The sequence below is a fragment of the Lepisosteus platostomus genome, chromosome 6 (assembly GCF_059453375.1).
Source record: "Lepisosteus platostomus isolate fLepPlt1 chromosome 6, fLepPlt1.hap1, whole genome shotgun sequence".
NCBI lineage: Eukaryota > Metazoa > Chordata > Actinopteri > Semionotiformes > Lepisosteidae > Lepisosteus > Lepisosteus platostomus.
The window spans coordinates 13,331,530-13,353,877 of NC_142616.1; the positions used below are offsets into that span (position 1 = coordinate 13,331,530).

Below are 22,348 nucleotides of genomic sequence, written 5' to 3' on the forward strand. Positions count from 1 at the left end.
TCGGTCATTATTACCGCTGTATACATCCCTCCTAACGCTAATGCTAAGGAAGCAGTCAAAACGCTATCCAAAGCTATTAGTAAACAAGAATCAGCACACCCTGATGGTGTTTTATTTGTTGCAGGCGATTTCAATCAGGGGAATCTGAAATCAGTCCTGCCTAGCTACCACCAACACGTTGACTGCCCCACCAGAGGAAACAACCCAGTAGACCACGTTTATACTAACGTACCCGGTGCTTACAAAGCAGTACCTCACCCCCTCTTGGACAACCGGACCACATCTCCCTGTTCCTACTCCCGGCCTACAGACAGCTTCTCAAACGCACCAAGGCTTCAGTTAGAACTGTAACAGCATGGACTGAAGAGGCAGAATCAATGCTCCAGGACTGTTTTGAGTGCACAGACTGGAGTGTGTTCAAAGATGCAGCCCCCCATGGATCCCACACCGATATCAACATGTGTGCACCATCAGTCACCAGCTACATCAGCAAATGCGCTGATGATGTGGCGCGCGTTAAAAAGATACACAAACTCCCAGATCAAAAACCTTGTATGAACACTGAGATCCCCTCCCTGCTCGAAGCCCGTGACACAGCCTTCAAATCTGGTAATGAGGAAGAACTGAGAAGGGCTAGGAAAAAATTAAGAGCTGGCATAAAATGTGCCAAGAAACAGTACAAATCCCAGATAGAACACCACTACAACACCAACACTAACCCACGACACATGTGGCAAGACATAAATACAATCTCAAGCTACAAGAGCAAAACAAGCCCTGTAAGCGCTACTGACCTCTCTCTTCCAAACAAGCTTAACACCTTCTACGCTTCGAAGCTCAAAACCCTGAACCAGCCACCTGGACCACTGACTCCCCTGCCACCCCACCCCCCACACTGTCCAAGCTGGATGTGTGGAAATCACTAAGTAGAGTGAACACACATAAAGCTGCTGGACCTGATGGTATGCCTGGCCTGGTACTCAGAACATGTGCCTGGCAGATAGCTGATGTCTGTACCGACATCTTCAACCTGTCCTTGGCCCAGGCCACTGTACCTAGCTGCTTCAAGACGAATACCATTGTGCCAGTACCACAAAAATTAGCACCCACATGTCTGAACGACTACCGCCCTATTGCACTCACCCCCATCATAATGAAGTGCTTTGAAAAACTACTTATTCCACACATTAAAGACAGCATTCCATAAACACTGGATCCTCTCCAGTTTGCCTATCGCACAAGAGATACCACAAACTGCTCCACGGAGGATGCAATCTCTATAGCTTTACACACCACACTAACCCACCTGGATAAAAGGAACACCTATACAAGAATGCTGTTCATTGGCTTTAGCTCAGCATTTAACACCATCATACCCATAAAACGTTCTACCAAACTCAGCGCTCTAGGTTTAGATATAACCCTAGATATAATCATCATCCTTGATTTAATTTAGGCTGTGAATCCAGGTGTCTTCACTGGACCCTGCAGTTGAGACATGATGCCTCTGTCTCCAGACACGCTGATCAGGCTGGGCGTGTGGAGATGAGGGGTGTGTCCCTTCAGACAGAAGAGAAAGTGAAAGCTTCCTGTGTTCAGCACAGCTCACCCAGCCTGGCTGCAGCCCACAGCACGAGCGGCAGAGACACAGCCTGCGTCTCCGGGGTGAGAATCCACTGGACACTGCAGCTCCCAGACCGGATCCAGGAGCCTGAGGAAGTGTCCAGGTCCTGACTGCGCTGTGAGCAGGTGAGCAGACAGAGTGAACTGTACAGCTGTGAGACAGACAGCAGGCCTCCCTGCACACAACAGCAGCACTGTAGCACATCTGGCAGACTCTCCTGGCAGACTTACAGTCCAGCACACTGCCTCCTGACATCTGGCCAAGGGCAGCCTGTTCACACATCGGTGTATTAAAATGGGTGTATTTACCTGACACTGGGCAGATCTGTCCTGCTGAAGATGAAAGTAAAAGTAACTCGAGTTCTTTAGTTCAGGACTTCCTGAAATGGGAACAGGAAGTAGTTTTCTTGTCTCTGAGCAGAACGAGGCAGGGGGACATGAAGACAGACTGTGCCTTGGTTGTACTTCTTCAGTGACTGATTCTTTGTTGTGGCACTTGACTGGCCAATAGTTTCCTCTCTAATCACCAGAAATCCATCTCCTGTCTGACCAGGGCTGCTATCTATTGCTATGTCCTCTTTATCGTAAATCCTGTTAAGTGCTGTGATACTGCTGGTAACCACAAGAGGACCCTTGCATTTCTGACAGCTGTGTATTCTCAAGCTTAATCAACCGTCTTTCCACATTTCGATTCCATACCTGCACTCTAGCTCCTGTAGAGGGAAGAAACTGTAAACCGGTGGAAATCCGCACAGTCAAACCTTATGCGTTATCACAACAGTAATTTGATATGTACATTTCAGGAGTGTAGAATTGAGCCCAATGTTGTCGGTATCACTAGACTGATTATCTTGCACTGTGCTTCCTTCACAGATCAATGACTTTATCAGGAACTTTTATATGAACCTGGTTCATTTCACAGACTGAGAGTCCCGTGTGCAGCTTTGACATTAAATTAAATATCAGAGAGAATAATGACCTGTAAAAAAATACAAGAGTCAAAGATCCCTCAGAGAACATTAAAACACTGCGTGTTTTGTAACTTCAATCTGACTGTGAACCACAATCAGAGCATTTTGGCCATGAAACATTAAGGGAAAAAGACACTCTAGAGGATGCTATGAGGTGAATCAGTGTTCCTTTGTCTTTACTGACTCTGAGAGAATGTGTTTCAGGCTGAGGACTGGGCATCAGGTGAATCAGTGCTCCTGTGTCTTTACTGTGTGAGAGTGTGTTTCAGGATGAGGACTGGTCATCAGGTGAATCAGTGTTCCTTTGTCTTTACTGACTCTGAGAGAATGTGTTTCAGGATGAGGACTGGTCCTCAGGTGAATCTGTGCTCCTGTGTCTTTACTGTGTGAGAGTGTGTTTCAGGATGATGACTGGTTATCAGGTGAATCAGTGTGTCGAAAAAAACTTAGTCTTCACTCAGGTTAGGAGACTGTCAAACAGAGATCTCTTATTCGATCAGCTGAAGGGGAGCACATCACAGAGAAAGGGTTTCCCCTAGCACTCAATAGGATATGCTCGCTTGACTGAAGTTACACTTTCCTTTTTATACATTGAAAGTAGGCGAGACTTTAACATATCAAAGGAACATACAGGGAAAGGGACAGTGTCAGAAGTCTTTCAAACATAAATAGAACAGGACAGGAAGATGCCATTTGGCATCCTGCAATCTGTTTTATTTCTCTCTGGTTGAACACACAGGTGTGAAGAATCACAGGCTTTAGTTGCAGAAAGACAGTGGTCTTAGGTGCAAATACAAAACCTTTGACCTGTAAAAAAATACAAGTCACAGATCCCTCAGAGAACATTAAAACACTGCGTTGCGTGACTGTCCTGTAACTTCAATCTGACTGTGAAGCACAATCAGGCCTTGAAACAGTAGAGTGAAAAGATCTAGAGAGGATGAGGTGAATCAGTGTTCCTCTGTCTTTACTGACTGTGTGAGAGTGTGTTTCAAGATGAGGACTGGTTCTCAGGTGAATCAGTGTTCCTGTGTCTTTACTGACTGTGAGAGTGTGTTTCAGGATGAGGACTGGTCATCAGGTGAATCAGTGCTCCTGTGTCTTTACTGACTCTGTGAGAGTGTGTTTCAGGATAAGGACTGGTCATCAGGTGAATCAGTGCTCCTGTGTCTTTTTACTCACTCTCTGTGTGTTACAGGATGAGGGCTGGTCACTCGGAGTGCCTGTGTTTGATCATCCTGCTGGTCCAGCAGATCTCTGTCTCCAGACCAGGTACAGCTCTAACAGCACAGCTGGAATCAGGAGGGAATTATCGTTCTGTGACAGTGAGAGTCTCATTCAGAGTGTGTGACTGTGTGAATGTGAGAGTCTCATTCAGAGTGTTTGATTGTGACAGTGGGAGACTCATTTAGAGTGTGATTGTGTGACAGTGTGTGTTTTCTCTCTCAGTTATGTGTGAGTGTGTCTGGGACAGGTGATTTTATGTGACAATGAAAGTCTTACTCTGTGTCTCCTTTTTCTGTCCAGAGACAATTCAGGTTCTTGGTCCAGCTGATGCTGTTGTCGCTGTGGCTGGTGAAGACACTGTCCTGCCCTGTTACCTCTCACCCAGGATCAGCGCTGAGGGCCTGGAGATCCGCTGGTTCACGAACGACTTCACTAAGCCTGTGTTTTTATACCGCAACCACAGACCAGAGCTGCAAGATCAAGCCCTGACCTACAGGGGAAGAGCTGCACTGTTTCTAGAGGAGCTCAGCAAAGGAAACACTTCCTTACGATTGACACGGGTGCGAGGCTCTGACCATGGGAGATACAGATGTGTAGTTGAGTCTCTGGATTGGTACGATGACACTGTCTTTGAAGTGGATGTTAGAGGTCAGTTCCGTTTTCATTTATTTCTCAGTATCTTGAGTAATGTGGGCTTCCTTCAGAGAAAGAGAAACTGGCAGTAGAGGTGCTGGTGGCACTAAGCACAACGCCAGAGCCACATCTGTTACAACACTGAGATACAAACTGAGGTACAGGTGGCTGTTTTTTGTTTTGTTGACAATCAGAGTGGGCCAGCTGGTCCAGGGCTGACAGGAAGCATTCGTGTCTGATGGAGTTTCCTACACTAACCAGTGATGTCTCAGTTTTCTCCACTTACTGATGAGGGAGACAGGAGTCTAGATAGCACAGGCAGAGTCCTGAGACCTCCCTCTGCCTCACTGGAACATCAGCAGACAGAGGAAGGGTCATGGGCTGTAATTAGTGAAAAGACATCAAACCAGCTGCTGCTGCTGTCTCAGGAGCTCAATGTTAATTGAGCTGTAATTGAGAGTAATTAAGTTTAATTAAGTAATTAAATGAAGAGTAATTGAAAGGAATAGGACCATGTAGTCTTCCCCTAGAGGGGTCACTGTTAGTTCTAGGATCCCAGTGGGGGGTCATCAGACTAGGACAGACCTCTCAATTTAAAAAAACAAATGAATGCACAGGGAGTATCAGTCTCATGCTATTGAGTATACTAGCGTCATTGCAGTGTCTACAGTAAGTTATTCTTTAGTTCATGATTAATTATTGAATTTTACTGCAATATTATATTTGGCAGACACTTAGTTTGAAATGATATACCGGTGTTTCTATCACCAAAATAATAAGCAATTTCTTATTTATCTTGTTAACTTTTGTTAAAAAATATCTACTGTTCTTAAAAACTCTTTCAGCTGTGGGCACCCAGACGGCGATCTCTCTGGAGATGCACCAGGCTCAGGGGGTCAGGCTGGGCTGTGAGTCTAAAGGCTGGTTCCCAGAGCCTGAAGTGGTGTGGCTGGACAGTGAAGGACAGAGCCTGACTGCCGACCCCACAGAGACGCACAGGGACAGCCAGGACCTCTTCACTGTGAGGAGACAGGTGACCGTGCAGCACAGCGCCACCAACAGGTTCACCTGCCGAGTTGAACAGCAGCAGCTGAACCAAGTGAGGGAGGCAGAGATCGACGTCCCCAGTGAGTAGCAGGGGCTCCTGTTCACAGCCTTCAGGACGCCCTGACTCTGTGCAGCTCTGCAGCTGTGATGCTGTGTGTTCCAGGTGAACTCTTCCCCCGGGTCTCTCCCTGGATGGTGGTGTTCTGGGTGTTCCTGCTCTGTGCTCTTGCTGGCTGTGCTGTGATCATGTATCTCCATGTCAAACTGCGCAGGGAGAGAGGTATTTGACCAGTTTCACTTGCTCTTTTATTAAACCTGCTCAACATGACATTTTCCTAATATGACTGGTTATTTATTTTCATTGACAGAGAATCTTTCCAGAGAGAAAAGTAGATGTCGTTTTTTCTGGATTTCCTACATTTTCTTTTGACAATATTCTTGATGCTCAGTTGAGTGTTATCCTTTGTGGAAAATCTAGTTTCAGATATTTATGCCCCAGCCAGTGGTTCTGCTCAGGTTCTGTCACTAGTGTGATAGTAATCAGTAACCCTGCTTAAAAACACACTGGATTTCAGGACTGTCTAGTTTAATTAATCGAATTCTACACTTTCTCAATGGGAAAGCAAGGTATTGATCTGAATTCTTAGTGTTTTTCAAACCGTTTTCTGTTGAAAAGGTTTTCCTGGTGTAATTTACTGTTGTTTTGCTTTGATTGACAGATGCTCTATGTAAAGAGAAGAGTAATTATGTCTTCCTTTGAAATCCAGGGAAGCAAAATGACATTTGTCTTACAATATTCTTACATTACCTCCAAAAACAGACCCCTGTCTGCTCTGGTGCTGAATTTGTCCCTCAACAAATTCCCAGTCCCAGTCAGTTCTTTCATCTGTAGTAATGTTGCCAGTGTGGCTATATCAGCTGCTCCTCATTGTTACTGGTCTGGGAGATACAACCAGCTTCCTGAGAGAATCAGAGTGAATCTCTCACAGGGACAGGCATGTCAGATTCATTACTCTTACACCACCTAGACTCAAGGATTTTCTGGACATTTTGCTGTGATTTTAATTTAAAATTCAAAGGGAAAGGGTTGTGAAATGGAAATCTAATAAGTAAATTGATTCTTAAAATGTAGAGAGAAAATGTAGGAAAATATATAACAGGAATGTAACAGTGTGTCACCAAAGTACGCACCAAAGTACGCACTGTTTAGGATACTTTAAAAGACAATGTACCAAAACAATATATGCTGTCTGGTCATTAGATTAGCCAAAAGTAACTGATAAGCTTTGAAAAACAAATCTAGTGGTGCTTCTTCTTTCGTTTTATGATGTAATCTGTTTTGTCTTAGGGAAAGGGGAAGTGTTAGAAGGGACAAAGTGCTGAGCTTTCTCTTACAGCGCAACATCTTATAAAAAGCCTGTACTGCTTGTAACAGGTTGAGTCTCTGACGCACTCTGCAGAGTGACAGCAGGGCCCCCATATTGCAATATGAATAAAGACCTTACTGAGGGAATGAGAATACCTCTCTTGGCTCTTCTTCGATACAATTCCACGACAATTGTGGGTTTGTTACTTCATCACACAATGTCTTCCAGAGCAGAAGGAAATAAGTCAAAGCTCACTCACATCATACAGGTTGTAGAACACGTCTCTCCCTTATAAATGGAGTTTGAAACAGACTTTTGGGAGAAAGGTATGTCCTCATAATAGAGGGGGGTTTGGGCAGCCTGATCCTCACAGCCTCACCTTTCCCTCAGCAAGGAGAATCACATAGTTTAGTTCTCTAACGCATTCATTAGGATCTAACTCAGCTAATCAATGGAAGATTAAATTCATGTGGATGTTTTTTAAGCTTTTATTTTGAATAAAATTCTTAATCTGATTATTTTCTTTTTTATACATTGTTTTATATTCAGGTTCGTCTTCCATTTGTATTGAAATTCTATGAGCACAATAGAAATGATCTGTTGAAGTGTTGTTAATACTGCTGAAGATCCATTTGTGATCATGAGCTTCTGCAGTTACAGTTTCTCTTCTCTTTTCTCTGCAGGGAGGCTTGTTGCAGAAAAGAGTGAGTAATATTTGTGTGCTGTGGGGGTACTGTGTGTGTATCCGTGCTGTGGCAAGTACTGTGTGTGTGTGCTGTGGGGAGTACTGTGTTTGTGTGCTGTGGTGAATATTGTGCGTGGGGAGTATTATATTAGTGTATTGTGGGGTGTACTGTTTGTGTGTTTGGTTGAGAGTACTGTGTGAAGGGGGAGTATTGTGTGTGTGGGGGGGAGTACTGTGTGGGGGGAGTTTTGTGTGTGTGTGTTTTGGGGCTTACTGTGTGAGCTGTGGGGAGCACTGTGTAAGAGTGTATTGTGGGGAATACGGTATGTGCGCTCTTGGGCTTCACTTCTCACAGGGGCAGTGTTTGACAGATACACTTTGTGTCCCAGAGTAACTGTCCCTTCACATGTCCCAGTGAGTGACTCCTCACTCCTCAAACACAGGAGAGGAGTCCTGTAGGAGAGACTCTGCTCTCAGGGAGATCCTGTTGAAACTGCTCTCTGTCTCACTGCTGTTTCTCTCCTCTTCCTTTGACAGACGATCTGACCAGAGAGATCGGTGAGTGTTTCCCTCATCACTGCTGTCCTTCATGTTCCTCAGTCCTCTACTGCAGAGTTTCTAGTGTTTGATATAGTTTAGTTTATATTTTATATTTGAGTAATAAAAGATACTCTTATTAAAAGACAATAGCCAACAGTATTTATAGCATTGAATTGGAATTTCTGTGCTTTCCTGTGTGTCTCTGGAAGTCTTGGTAGTGAGTTAGTTGTCTTGAAGTGAGTCAGGAGCAGGAGTCAGTGTGGAGTATGTGAAAGGGACAGAGGGACTCCTCACTCCTCAGACACAGGAGAGGAGTCCTGTAGGAGAGACTCTGCTCTCAGGGAGATCCTGGAGAAACTGCTCTCTGTCTCACTGCTGTTTCTCTCCTCTTCCTTTGACAGACACTCTGACCGAAGAGAAGTGTAAGTGTTTCCCTCATCACTGCTGTCCTTCATGTTCCTCAGTCCTCTACTGTGCAGTTTCTAGTGTTTGATACAGTTCAGGATTTAGTAATGGTCAGTTTTGTTTCCACAAATCCTACAGTTCTGGTGTCAAGTGATGTTTTGGTGGTTTGTGGTGCTCTCCTTATTTTTTTCTTATCCACCAGTAAGAAATGTTACTCTTATTATAAGATGATTGCAGACATCAGTTCATCTGAATTTTCACCTTTCATGTTCTGTTTCTTTCTGTATTGAAACTCTTTAAATTTTCCTTTGACAGACTCTCTGAGCTCACAGAACAGTAAGTGTTTCCCATTCCTACTTTCTTATGAATTATCGGTCATCCTTTGCTGCACTTATTTCAAAGATGTTAGGATTTCTTCATGATATATGTCTTATGTTTCTGTAATCATACACTTAATGTCCAATGATTTTGATCAGGTTTGTTGCCTTCTGCTCAGTTACAAAATGTAAATATTTTAAGAAACTATACCCTTGTTAAGAGATGATTGCAGCATTTAGGTAATGTGCATTTTAGTCTTTCATACTTTCTGTAATTTGTTTTCAATTAAAAAGTAGTGAATAAACCAACGTATGCACATTTATGAAAACAGCATTTTTTAAATTGAAGTAATTTGTGTTTTATCAATGTAATTCTTAGTGCACCAGTGTGAATTTGGATTCCTGTCTGCCCCTTATCTAAATGCTTGTGTACAGATAGAGACAGACTAATGAGCCTGTCCAGCTGAGACAGATGTGTGCAGTGATTCACACAGAACTGCTCGTGTTCCTCTTTCTGAACCCTGTCCAGTTGCACTTTCCTGAGTCTGATTTGCTGGGAATCTGAGTGTCCTGTGGGCAGGTGTGGAGTTAGAGGCGTCTGCTGCAGTAACACTGTCAGCTCTCACTGCAGGGGTCTGCCTGTGCTCTCAGGGAGATCCTGGAGAAACTGCTCTCTGTCTCACTGCTGTTTCTCTCCTCTTCCTTTGACAGACAATCTGAACAGAAAGATCGGTGAGTGTTTCCCTCATCACTGCTGTCCTTCATGTTCCTCAGTCCTCTACTGCACAGTTTCTAGTGTTTGATATAGTTTAGTTTATATTTTATATTTGAGTAATAAAAGATACTCTTATTAAAAGACGATAGCCAACAGTATTTATAGCATTGAATTGGAATTTCTGTGCTTTCCTGTGTGTCTCTGGAAGTCTTGGTAGTGAGTTAGTTGTCTTGAAGTGAGTCAGGAGCAGGAGTCAGTGTGGAGTATGTGAAAGGGACAGAGTGACTCCTCACTCCTCAGACACAGGAGAGGAGTCCTGTAGGAGAGACTCTGCTCTCAGGGAGATCCTGGAGAAACTGTTCTGTCTCACTGCTGTTTCTCTCCTCTTCCTTTGACAGACGATCTGAACAGAGAGATCGGTGAGTGTTTCTCTCATCACTGCTCTCCTTCATGTTCCTCAGTCCTCTACTGCGCAGTTTCTAGTGTTTGATATAGGTTAGCTTATATTTTATATTTGAGTAATAAAAGATACTCTTATTAAAAGATGATGGCCAATAGCATTTACAGTATAAGCATTGAATTGGAATTTCTGTGCTTTCCTGTGTGTCTCTGGAAGTCTTGGTAGTCAGTTAGTTGTCTTGAAGTGAGTCAGGAGCAGGAGTCAGTGTGGAGTGTGTGAAAGGGACAGAGGGACTCCTCACTCCTCAGACACAGGAGAGGAGTCCTGTAGGAGAGACTCTGCTCTCAGGGAGATCCTGGAGAAACTGCTCTCTGTCTCACTGCTGTTTCTCTCCTCTTCCTTTGACAGACACTCTGACCAGAGAGAAGAGTAAGTGTTTCTCTCATCACTGCTGTCCTTCATGTTCCTCAGTTCTCTACTGCACCTTTCTAGTGTTTGATTCAGTTCAGGATTTAGTAATGGTCAGTTTTATTTGTTTCCACAAATCCTAATGTTCAAATGTTTGATTTGGATTATTTGAGGAGTTCTCCTTAATTAACACCTTCCGGCCCAGTGCTGCCACATACTGTAGCATCATTATTTTCAGTACAGCTTTTCCACATTTCCTGCTTTAAGAGATCACGTGGTGACACTGCTAGCATTGAAAGCCCCTGTTGGTTGAATATTTCGCCAACATTTGGGTGATTTATTTCAGTCGGAGCACATTTTGGTTTGAAGGTACAGGAATTTCTTAATACCAGCTGTCTTTTCACAAATATCTTCCAGTTTAAAATACTTATAATTTTCATATTGACCCCCTGGAGGTGGTGACTGAAAGGAGAATGCTGACCGAGCTCACAGCCATCATGAATAACACCTCTCATCTGCTACACGAGACTGTTATTAGGCAGTGGAGCACTTTTAGCAACAGACTGCTCCAGCTCCGGTGTTCAAGGGAACGTTTCCGCAGGTCTTTCCTCCTGGCGGCTGTCAGGGTGTATAACGCTGCCCTAGGCTAGGACTGTTAGCCCTTCATCTGCTCCTCTATGGACAGCATTTGCACTATTGTACTTTTTGGACAATCAATCTGTATAAACCTGTGCACATTTTCCACATATTTAATTGTTTTAAAGTGACTAATAACATATTTTGCACACACCTAACTCTATATATTTTATTTGTATTGCTGTACTTATTTTAATTTAATTTTTCGTCTATTCTGAAGTCTGTTTTTACTTGTCTTGGGCTGGGCTGCTGTAACACCTCAATTTCCCTTCGGGATCAATAAAGTCTTATCTATCTATCTTTAACACCTGTAGGCTCATTCTTTTTTCATTTACTTGTATTGTACTTTTCTTGCCTTTTTCTTTATTCATGATGTAAATAATCTTGGATTTGGAAAGGAGCCTTAAAAATTAATAATAATTATTATTAATAATAATATAATAATAATAATTAATAATTAATAATTATTAATAATTAATAATAAACTATTTGAATTGTTGTTATCATCATTATTTATAATCATAGTAATAATAAATGATTCCAGACACGACACATGCAAGAGAAGACAGGGGGAACAGCTGTCATGTCCCATAAGGTTTAATGGAGTCAGTGTATGAACTGTCTCACAGTCCACATACAGTACTTGAACAGATCTTCCGGTCTCCCTCCTGCTGAGAGAGAGGCATGAGCATGGTTAACCTGGGACACTGCTGAAGAATCAGGCTGCAGCAGCTCCTGTTCCATCTGCCTCAGACTCCAGGTGTTCCACCTGTTTAACTGTCTTTTCTTCCACTTACAGATTGGCTACGTGAAGACCGAGGTGAGTCCATGTGTGTATTGTAACAGGTTGTGTTGTTCACTCCTTCAGATTCACACTCATTCACACCAGCTGTGTCTCAGTCTACTCCAGCTCTCTCACACTCATTCACACTAACTGTGTCTCAGTCCTCACCAGCTCTCTCACACTCATTCACACCAGCTGTGTCTCAGTCTACTCCAGCTCTCTCACACTCATTCACTCCAGCTGTGTCTCAGTCCTCACCAGCTCTCTCACATTCATTCACTCCAGCTGTCTCAGTCCTCACCAGCTCTCTCACATTCATTCACTCCAGCTGTCTCAGTCCTCACCAGCTCTCTCACTCCAGCTGTGTCTCAGTTCTTATTAGCTCTCTCACACTCATTCACACCAGCTGTGTATCTGTCCTCACCAGCTCTCTCACACTCATTCACTCCTGCTGTGTCTCAGTCCTCACCAGCTCTCTCACATTCATTCACTCCAGCTGTGTCTCAGTCCTCACCAGCTTTCTCACACTCATTCAGTCCAGCTGTCTCAGTCCTCACCAGCTCTCTCACACCCATTCAGTCCAGCTGTCTCGGTCCTCACCAGCTCTCTCACACTCATTCACTCCAGTTGTGTCTCAGTCCTCACCAGCTCTCTCTCACTCATTCACTCCAGCTGTGTCTCAGTCCACACTAGCTCACTCACACTCATTCACTCCAGCTGTGTCTCAGTCCTCACCAGCTCTCTCACACTCATTCAGTCCAGCTGTCTCAGTCCTCACCAGCTCACTCACACTCATTCAGTCCAGCTGTCTCAGTCCTCACCAGCTCTCTCTCACTCATTCACTCCAGCTGTGTCTCAGTCCTCACTAGCTCTCTCACATTCATTCACTCCAGCTGTGTCTCAGTCCTCACCAGCTCTCTCACACTCATTCAGTCCAGCTGTCTCAGTCCTCACCAGCTCTCTCACTCCAGCTGTGTCTCAGTTCTTACTAGCTCTCTCACACTCATTCACACCAGCTGTGTATCAGTCCTCACCAGCTCTCTCACACTCATTCACTCCTGCTGTGTCTCAGTCCTCACCAGCTCTCTCACGTTCATTCACTCCAGCTGTGTCTCAGTCCTCACCAGCTCTCTCACACTCATTCAGTCCAGCTGTCTCGGTCCTCACCAGCTCTCTCACACTCATTCACTCCAGCTGTGTCTCAGTCCACACTAGCTCACTCACACTCATTCAGTCCAGCTGTCTCAGTCCTCACCAGCGCTCTCTCACTCATTCACTCCAGCTGTGTCTCAGTCCTCAGCAGCTCTCTCACACTCATTCACTCCAGCTGTGTCTCAGTCCTCACCAGCTCTCTCACATTCATTCACTCCAGCTGTGTCTCAGTCCTCACCAGCTCTCTCACACTCATTCAGTCCAGCTGTCTCAGTCCTCACCAGCTCTCTCACACTCATTCAGTCCAGTTGTGTCTCAGTCCTCACCAGCTTTCTCACATTCATTCACTCCAGCTGTGTCTCAGTCCTCACCAGCTCTCTCACACTCATTCACTCCAGCTGTGTCTCAGTCCTCACCAGCTCTCTCACACTCATTCACCAGCTGTCTCAGTCCTCACCAGCTCTCTCACACTCATTCACACCACCTGTGTCTCAGTCCTCACCAGCTCTCTCACACTCATTCAGTCCACCTGTCTCAGTCCTCCCCAGCTCTCTCACACTCATTCAGTCCAGTTGTGTCTCAGTCCTCACCAGCTCTTTCACACTCATTCAGTCCAGCTGTGTCTCTGTCCTCACCAGCTCTCTCACACTCATTCACTCCAGCAGTGTCTCAGTCCTCACCAGCTCTCTCACATTCATTCACTCCAGCTGTGTCTCAGTCTTCACCAGCTCTCTCACATTCATTCAATCCAGCTGTGTCTCAGTCCTCACCAGCTCTTTCACACTCATTCAGTCCAGCTGTCTCAGTCCTCACCAGCTCTCTCACACTCATTCACTCCAGCTGTGTCTCAGTCCTCACCAGCTCTCTCACATTTATTCACTCCAGCTGTGTCTCAGTCCTCACCAGCTCTCTCAAACTCATTCACCAGCTGTATCTCATTCCTCATCAGCTCTCACACTCATTCACTCCAGCTGTGTCTCAGTCCTCACCAGCTCTCTCACACTCATTCACACCAGCTGCGTCTCAGTCCACTCCAGCTCTCTCACACTCATTCAGTCCAGCTGTATCAGTCCTCCCCAGCTCTCTCACACTCATTCACACCAGCTGCGTCTCAGTCCACTCCAGCTCTCTCACACTCATTCACTCCAATTGTGTCTCAGTCCTCACCAGCTCTCTCACACTCATTCAGTCCAGCTTTCTCATTCCTCACTAGCTCTCTCACACTCATTCAGTCCAGCTGTCTCAGTCCTCACCACCTCTCTCACACCCATTCAGTCCAGCTGTATCAGTCCTCCCCAGCTCTCTCACACTCATTCACACCAGCTGCGTCTCAGTCCACTCCAGCTCTCTCACACTCATTCACTCCAATTGTGTCTCAGTCCTCACCAGCTCTCTCACACTCATTCAGTCCAGCTGTCTCAGTCTTCACTAGCTCTCTCACACTCATTCAGTCCAGCTGTGTCTCAGTCCTCACCAGCTCTCTCACACACATTCAGTCCAGCTGTCTCAGTCCTCCCCAGCTCTCTCACACTCATTCAGTCCAGCTGTCTCAGTCCTCACCAGGTCTCTCTCACTCTCATTCACTCCAGCTGTGTCTCAGTCCTCACCAGCTCTCTCACACTCATTCACTCCAGCTGTGTCTCAGTCCTCACCAGCTCTCTCACACTCATTCACTTCAGCTGTGTCTCAGTCCTCACTAGCTCTCTCACACTCATTCACACCAGCCGTGTCTCAGTCCTCACCAGGTCTCTCTCACACTCATTCACTCCAGCTGTGTCTCAGCCCTCACCAGCTCTCTCACATTCGTTCACTCCAGCTGTGTCTCAGTCCTCACCAGCTCTCTCACACTCATTCACTCCAGCTGTGTCTCAGTCCTCACCAGCTGTCTCACACTCATTCAGTCCAGCTGTCTCATTCCTCACCAGCTCTCACACTCATTCACTCCAGCTGTGTCTCAGTCCTATCCAGCTCTCTCACACTCCTTCACTCCAATTGTGTCTCAGTCCTCACCAGCTCTCTCACACTCCTTCAGTCCAGCTGTGTCTCAGTCCTCAACAGCTCTCTCACACTCATTCACACCACCTGTGTCTCAGTCCTCACCAGCTCTCTCACACTCATTCAGTCCAGCTGTCTCAGTCCTCACCAGCTCTTTCACATTCATTCACTCCAGCTGTGTCTCAGTCCTCACCAGCTCTCTCACACTCATTCACACCACCTGTGTCTCAGTCTAGTCCAGCTCTCTCACACTCATTCACTCCAATTGTGTCTCAGTCCTCACCAGCTCTTTCACACTCGTTCACCAGCTGTGTCTGAGTCCTCACCAGCTCTCTCGCAGTGCTACCTTTTGCAATCTACTCCAGCTCTTTCACACTCAATTACCAGTTGTGTCTGAGTCTCTCTCGCAATGCTACCTTATAGAGAGGCAACACTTAAAACACAGGTAGGACATTAGTAACGTATTGTAAAGGAAGAAAGAGTGTCTCTAACATCACACTGCTCTTTCTCTTTCAGAGAAATGCAGACCTGGAGGTAAGGATGTTTAACACACAGAGAACTGTTGAAAGGAGTTGAATGGGTTTTTGCTCTTCAGTAGTGTCACATATACAGTACAATACAGCTCCTAATGTCAGAGACATGTGTATTGAATCCAACTGGCAGTTCAGTACCTGAGGTCCATGTCTGAAGGCCAGGTATCTGAGTCTTGGGAACTGGACAGTGACTGAACCTCAGGCCAGCATCAGCCCACCTGAAACACCAGCTCCTCTCTGTCAGAGATTTATAGCTGTGAAATTAGTACGAACTGCACACAAGCAATGTTCCTTCTAAACACAGGTTATGAAATCAGAGCACATAGGAAATTGAACTGCTCACAAAAAATTAAATTCACCGAAAATATGATCATAATAAAACAAACGGTCTTCAATTGAAAAATGCTAAACTGACCACATGAGCCTGTCTGCGAGAGGCCCAACTGTGTGCAGTATTACTGCTGCTCGATCATCGATATCTCTGCTCTCGTAGTCTCGTACCTCATGTTCTCATGTTCTCATGCTCACTCCACACTCTCTCTGTGACTGAGCTCGCTGAATCGCTGTCCCGGTCTTTTGGGTCTCTGTGCTTCACAACAAACAGCCTTTTCCTTTTCTTATCGTAGAAACGTAGACTAATTGTGTTCAAATTTGTATTACTCACGTAAAAATTTATTTTATTAAAAAAATAAAAATATCGATTCACTATGTCGAAAGAGGTGAAGGGCGTTAAGCGCAAAAGAACTGCAAGCTCATTTAGAGTGGGATGGCTTGAGAAATGGTAGAAACTGCTACTCCAGAGTATACAAGAACAACATGAATCCCATAATTTGATAAATGTTCCATTATGGGAAATATTTACGTTTGATTAAAAAAATGGTGTTAAATGTTTGTATTGTCGTGATGCGAAAGTTCCAGGAGAATTTTCTAGTTGAAAGAGGGGGATGATATTTGGAAACTTGACTTTTTAAAGCATCATCTCACAAGAAAATCACGTCTTGATGGTGTACAAAAACTCAGACACCAAAATCCTTCACTACGAGCTACAGGGTTGCTGCGTGAAAGTCCAGATCTCAACATGAACACGAAAATGTTCAAACTCAGAGGAGATTTAAGTGCTTATTGACAGTGTTCTGTTAGCCATTAAAATGAATAACTCTCAGGTCAAGACGTTTATGAACATGTGACAAAGTATGTTAAAATTCCTGAAAGTTAGCAAAGCAAAAATTACACATTTGGATTTTTGGAGATTATCAACAGCATCGTCAAAAAGAAATGACTGAGGAAATAGCTTCGGCAGATTTTCATACGTTAACAGTTAATGAAAGCACAGATATACCTGTCAACAAATGCCTCACTTCAAATTTAAGCCTAAAAATTCTACTGTGTATAAAACTTATTTTGGTGGAATGGTGCAGCTGCAGGCATGTGATTTTTCTTCTAGTGTTTTGGCAGTCAAGCAGTTTTACCACCATCTCGACCTGTGGAAAATGGTGATGTTTACATCTGACGGTGTGTCAGTGATGTTGGGCAAAGTTAATGGTGCAGCAGCACAACTAAATGACTTTAAATTTGCTGTGCGTGAAATAATAAATGCAAACTAGTTAAAACATTTGCACTTCAAACTGAATAGTTTTGTGACCTTGGAAAGCTGATGGATATCAGGGGACCTTTTCTAGTATCCAGTGTTGACCGTGAACGGGGTTTCAGCTTAATGAATTCACTCTAAAACACATGAAGAAACCGCTTAGGAGAGTGTCATTTGGATATGCTGATGAGAAATAAAAGCTTTCATCTGGATGGAGGGCTCATTAGTCTGGATAAAGTTTACACAGAATGGGCAAATGCCAAAGACAGGAGAGAGAAAAAATAAATGCACTAAATTATTTGTACACTGTACAAACTGTAGTGATATTTATTTGCATTATAAATTGCATAACATAAGAATAAAACAATACTCATATTAATTTCCTGTTTATTTGCATCAAAAAACAAAGTAGCTCATATTTTCTCTTAAAACATGCATGTACAATTTATAGTAGATTTGAGAATGACTATAAAGTTGCACAAATTGAAATGTTTGCACACACAGACCATTAGAAATTAGAGGGAACATTGCACACAAGTACAGAATCTAAATTTTCACTGCCCATCTCACACAGGCTGTGTTAACACTGCTCTCTGGGGTGAGAAAAGGCTTGTCTTCACTGTTGTGTGTGTTGAGAACATGTGTGTGAACAGGTGTGTCTTCACTGCTGTCTGTGTTGAGATCAGGAGTGTGAACAGGTGTGTCTCACTGCTGTCTGTGTTGAGATCAGGTGTGTGAACAGGTGTGTCTCACTGCTGTCTGTGTTGAGATCAGGTGTGTGAACAGATGTGTCTCACTGCTGTCTGTGTTGAGATCAGGTGTGTGAACAGGTGTGTCTTCACTGTTGTCTGTGTTGAGATCAGTTGTGTGAACAGGTGTGTCTCACTGCTGTCTGTGTTGAGATCAGGTGTGCAGCAGGGTGATCTTGTGTGTCAGGGGTGTGTTCAGCTGGAGAAAGTGCTGTGTGATGCTGCTCCTCCCACAGTGGAGTTTGAACTGCTCTCTGTCCCTGAGCCTCAGCTCTGCCTCAGTGCTTCACAGTCAGAAGCTCTGGAACAGAGAAAGGGCTCAGACTCCTGTGAGGAGGCTGCTCAGTCACTCCTGTCCTTGTCTTTGTACTGGAGGCAGTGGGAGGTGTGGAGCTGGACTGTGTGATAACAAACTAGATGAGCTGTCAGTGTCTCTTACAGACCCACAGCTCCACTGGCCAGACAACACACTCCTGTGTGTTACTGTCCTGCCTGAGAGATCAGCACAGCACTACAACACACAACACTGCACACCTGGAGACCAGACTCCAGGAGGAATGTGCTCTCAGCTCTCTAACATCTTTCTCTCTGTTTGCAGAGTTTGAGAGGCTTCGCAAACATGCAGGTGAGTCTGTTGTCACTGACAGGAACTTGTCATTTACAAAGGTCACAGCAGGGTCACAGGGGTCAATACAGGCTCTTACTCTAACAGGGGGACATGTTGTAACTCCTGCTTTATACACAGCTGATGTGTTTAATGTTGTGAGCAAAGTACCTGAGATGTCCTTATCAGCTGTACCCCAGGAAATCCCAGTTGCCCTAAACTCTCCTGCAGTCGCTCCTCTGTGACGCAGCGCAGGTGGGTGTCAGGGATGTCTGAAGGGACGAACTGTGGAATGGCATGAGGGTGAGGAAGACCCTATGCGTAGCGGCGAGACGGGGGTTAGCCTGGGCTCAGCTGTTCAGGAGAAGCCGTATAGAAACCTAGGCCCTCAGGTAGCGGACGTGGGGCGACCTGGTGCCAGGCGGGTCTCAGGACATCCGAACCTCAATGCTGAGCGAAGAGCAGAGCAGAATCAGGAAGTAAACAGGCTACACAACAAGACACACCAGAAAGACAAGAATAATCACAGGGACTGGGAACAGGAGAGCAGCAGAGCGCCCTCTAGGTATACTGGGCATGACAGTGGGACTTCAGGGGCACGAGGATCGTTCTGAACAGAGGAAGCGTGACGTCACTCGCTGGCTCAGGGTCAAAATGCTTCCTGTCGGCTCTTCTTTCCCAGTAGCTGAGTGCATGATGGACGATAATTCATTTTAAAAGAATTTTCCTTCTCCCCTCGTAGTTTGATAAAATTGAATTTCATCGCATCTGTCCCTGCGCATAGGTAGCGACACATTGTGATCGTTCAAGTTGAGCTGCTCGACTCAAAACAGACAAACAGGAAAGCCTTGCAATATTGCTGTCTGTTTATCCAAAGAGTTGTACTACTTAACACATTTCGCCTAAATACATTTAATACTGTCCAGTACAAAAATGACAGCACAAGGAACATAATGATTTCTTTCATATTTAAAGTAAACTAAATAAGGTAAACTTGGCTCAGGCACTGGAGGATGAGCTCTGGAACAGACACCTTTACACAGAGAGTGTTGGGAGACTGGAACAAGCTGTCTAGAGTGTCTGCCCCAGTCCTTCTGGTGGGCGGCAGTGAGCTGTGTAGCAGGTGACAGATTGAAGCAGTAACCCATCACTCTGGGGATGTACTGGAGTCTCCCAGTCCTGAACTGACTGGTGGGCTGGGCAGGAGTTTACTGTGGCTCCTCTTCAGGGGCTGTGGAGACCCCTTCTGGCTCAGAAGCTCCCAGGAAACCAGTCTCTTGCTGTAGGAGATTCATGTCTTCAGTGAGTCTAGAGACCTGTCCTCCTCATGAGGTCCCTGACCTTTCTTCACTTGTCCAGGACCTGGAGAATGAGGGTCATCCAGGCACACTGGGCACTCTGACCTGGGCACGCCACTGAGCTCCCTTCCCATCAGACGCTCAGAGCTGGCTGGGCAGGGCACAGTCCAGAAGGCTGGCGCGTGTGTTGCCACAGCCCCTGGAGAAGGCAGTCTCTGGCCTGACCTCTGGGGACCTCAACTTGCCGGTAGCTGCTGTACTGGTCCAGAGAGCTGAACCAGCGCTACCCTGAGACATAATCCAGCACCTCGTCAGTGTGGCTCAGGGGACAAGAGTCCTTCTTGGTGACGTTGTTGAGTCCCTGTAGTCTGTACAGACCAGCAGTGAAGCGTCCTTCTGCAGGGGGAGATCAGGGCCTGTCAGAGGGCTCGATCTCCCCTGCTGCAGTCAGACCCCGGACTGCTTCCTCTGCCTCGGCTCTCTTGTGGATGGCCAGGAGGGGGGAGGGATGCAGATGGGTCTTGCTTCACCAGTGTCAATGATGCACTGAGCTTCGTTTGTATGAGTACAGTCTTCCTCTCTTCCAGCAAACACATCTGCAAACTCTCGTAGCAGAGTCCTTGGTTGTCCCTGCTCTGCCTCACTCAGTCCCTCTTTGCTGCGCTGAGAAAGCTCCTCCACCATTTTGTCTGATTTTGTTGTGGTCTTGAAGGCCGAGCCCCTGTCCTCAGTTTCAGGATGCTGCTCCCTCGCACCGTGGGTCAGTGTCTCCTGGCTCATGGGGAGACTCTGGGCTCCCTGCTGTATCTCCATGGTAACTCTCGGCTGCTCTGGAGCTGTTGCACTGGTACCCAGGAGGAGGTGTGGCCCCTCGCTGCTATTAGCTTGAGGGCCACTCAGCATTTCCTGCTGGCACTGCTCTCGAGACGCACGGTTCTGCACAGAGGAGTTCAGTACCAGTGACTCCATCCTCTCACCTGGCCATCCAGGGAAAGCTCTCTTCACTGGTCTGCAGCAGGACTGCCAGGTTCTCTCCTTCTGTAGTCTGTCTGAGCCAGGCGCTGCCTGTAGGAGTTATACTGTACCTGACCATCGTGATCTTCAGCATGAACACACACCTGCAGATTCACACAGCTGAGCCTTGAAGAGCAGGATCACCAACACATGGCTCAACAAATACAAACAGTGAAAACAGTGAGATCTGGTGGGAAATTAATGATTAGTCCAGCAAACTGATGTCGAAACGAGTAAGGAAAGTTATTGAGGTTAAATCATTCTGTGCAGTAATATCCACAGATGTCCTTCCATCAGCTCTTACAGCCATTCCTGCAGACTGCCTTCATCTAGAACTGACACAAATCATCACTTTAAAAAAGATGGAGATTTCAGTATTTTTATTTCTTTAACCTTTATATTTGACTGCATAACTTTAATATCTGTTCTCCCAATTTCTGAATATCCCTGCTTTCCCTTAAGAAATACAATTGTAGTCACATCACAACAAAAAATAAAAGATCTGCTCAATTCACACCCAGATGTGACAAAACACATTCAAGACTCATAATAATTAAATATTTTCTTATTCCCAGTTCTCTTTACTCTGGGATATCTGAGAATTCACTATCGCATACAGTATATACTGTAATATGCTTTACATACAGCTACTTATATAAAATTCAATATTTTTTTAGTAAATTACCCTTATTAATAAGCACGTTAACTAAGCTCTTTAGAAATAAAGGTGGTTTAACTGGAAAGCAGTTTTAGTTAAACATTACAATCATTTTCCAAGCGACGGACACATGACTTCCTGCCGTAGTGCCGGTGTTGTTTCCCCTCTATTCTCCTGTGATCCAGAGCTCCGCCTGTCCCACACTGAGCTGTCTCCCCATGTGAAGAGGCGCTGGGAGTCAGTCCTGTACTCCAGTCACCTCTAGAGGGCAGCAGCTCTCACTCTGGGCTCGTTGCAGTGGAGAGCAGGTTCAGCTCGGAGCTGCGGACTGATTTCAGCGGCCAAGTTCGTTGCTCTTGGTCTGAAGTTGGTGCGCTAGTTTAACACGGAGCTGTGTGCTGACCAGGGGCTGAGCTCCAGTTAGTGCGCTGTGTCAGTTCGTTACAACTGACCCACAATGTCTGTTTTTCAGCTTTACATACGTATTACACTGATTTGTGTGTAACGAATAAGAAAAAAAGATGCACACAAGCTTTGTCTGTTCTCTCTCGGGTTCCCCTGTCTTGTGTAAAGACAACTTCAGCCTTAATTCAGTTGACAGAGTTAAATACACTGACAGACAGCTCTCAACACACAGACAACAGATCCTTTTAATTACTGTCCTCAGCAGCGCAGGAGGAGACAAGCTTGCAGTTACTGCCTGTGTGATTCAGGGCCCTGTTATTGTTAATGAAGTGGCAGCAATTTCGAGCTTCTAAGAATTTTGTCTTAATGAGACTTTTACAATCTAACTGATAGAGAGGAACCAGAATAACCATGAAAAGACAGTTTGCTTATTTTTCTTCTTGTGAAATAATGTATCCATCAGTATAAAGATGCCCTCAGCCGTGTGATCTGCACACAGTGGATCATCAGGTCTCCTTCAGATTTAAAGACACTTTCTCCCACAGGAGCCAGACTCTCGCAGTGTGAGAGCTCTGCACACGCTCACAGCTCATC

The 22,348-nt window shown here is 45.3% G+C and overlaps 2 protein-coding genes across 3 annotated transcripts in view; both read left to right on the forward strand.

Annotated features, from left to right (window-relative positions):
- The window catches only part of LOC148660433 (E3 ubiquitin-protein ligase TRIM39-like), a 182,698-nt gene that overhangs the window by 37,263 nt on the left and 123,087 nt on the right, over nucleotides 1-22,348 (forward strand). The window lies entirely within an intron of this gene.
- On the forward strand, nucleotides 1,463-18,900 carry LOC148660436 (butyrophilin subfamily 1 member A1-like). The gene is made up of 7 exons (XM_088637829.1): nucleotides 1,463-1,749; nucleotides 3,793-3,866; nucleotides 4,122-4,469; nucleotides 5,300-5,581; nucleotides 11,774-11,794; nucleotides 15,422-15,439; nucleotides 18,374-18,900. Exons 2-7 carry the CDS (start codon nucleotides 3,794-3,796, stop codon nucleotides 18,622-18,624), a joined length of 993 nt encoding a protein of 330 aa, XP_088493955.1. The 5' UTR covers nucleotides 1,463-1,749; nucleotide 3,793; the 3' UTR covers nucleotides 18,625-18,900.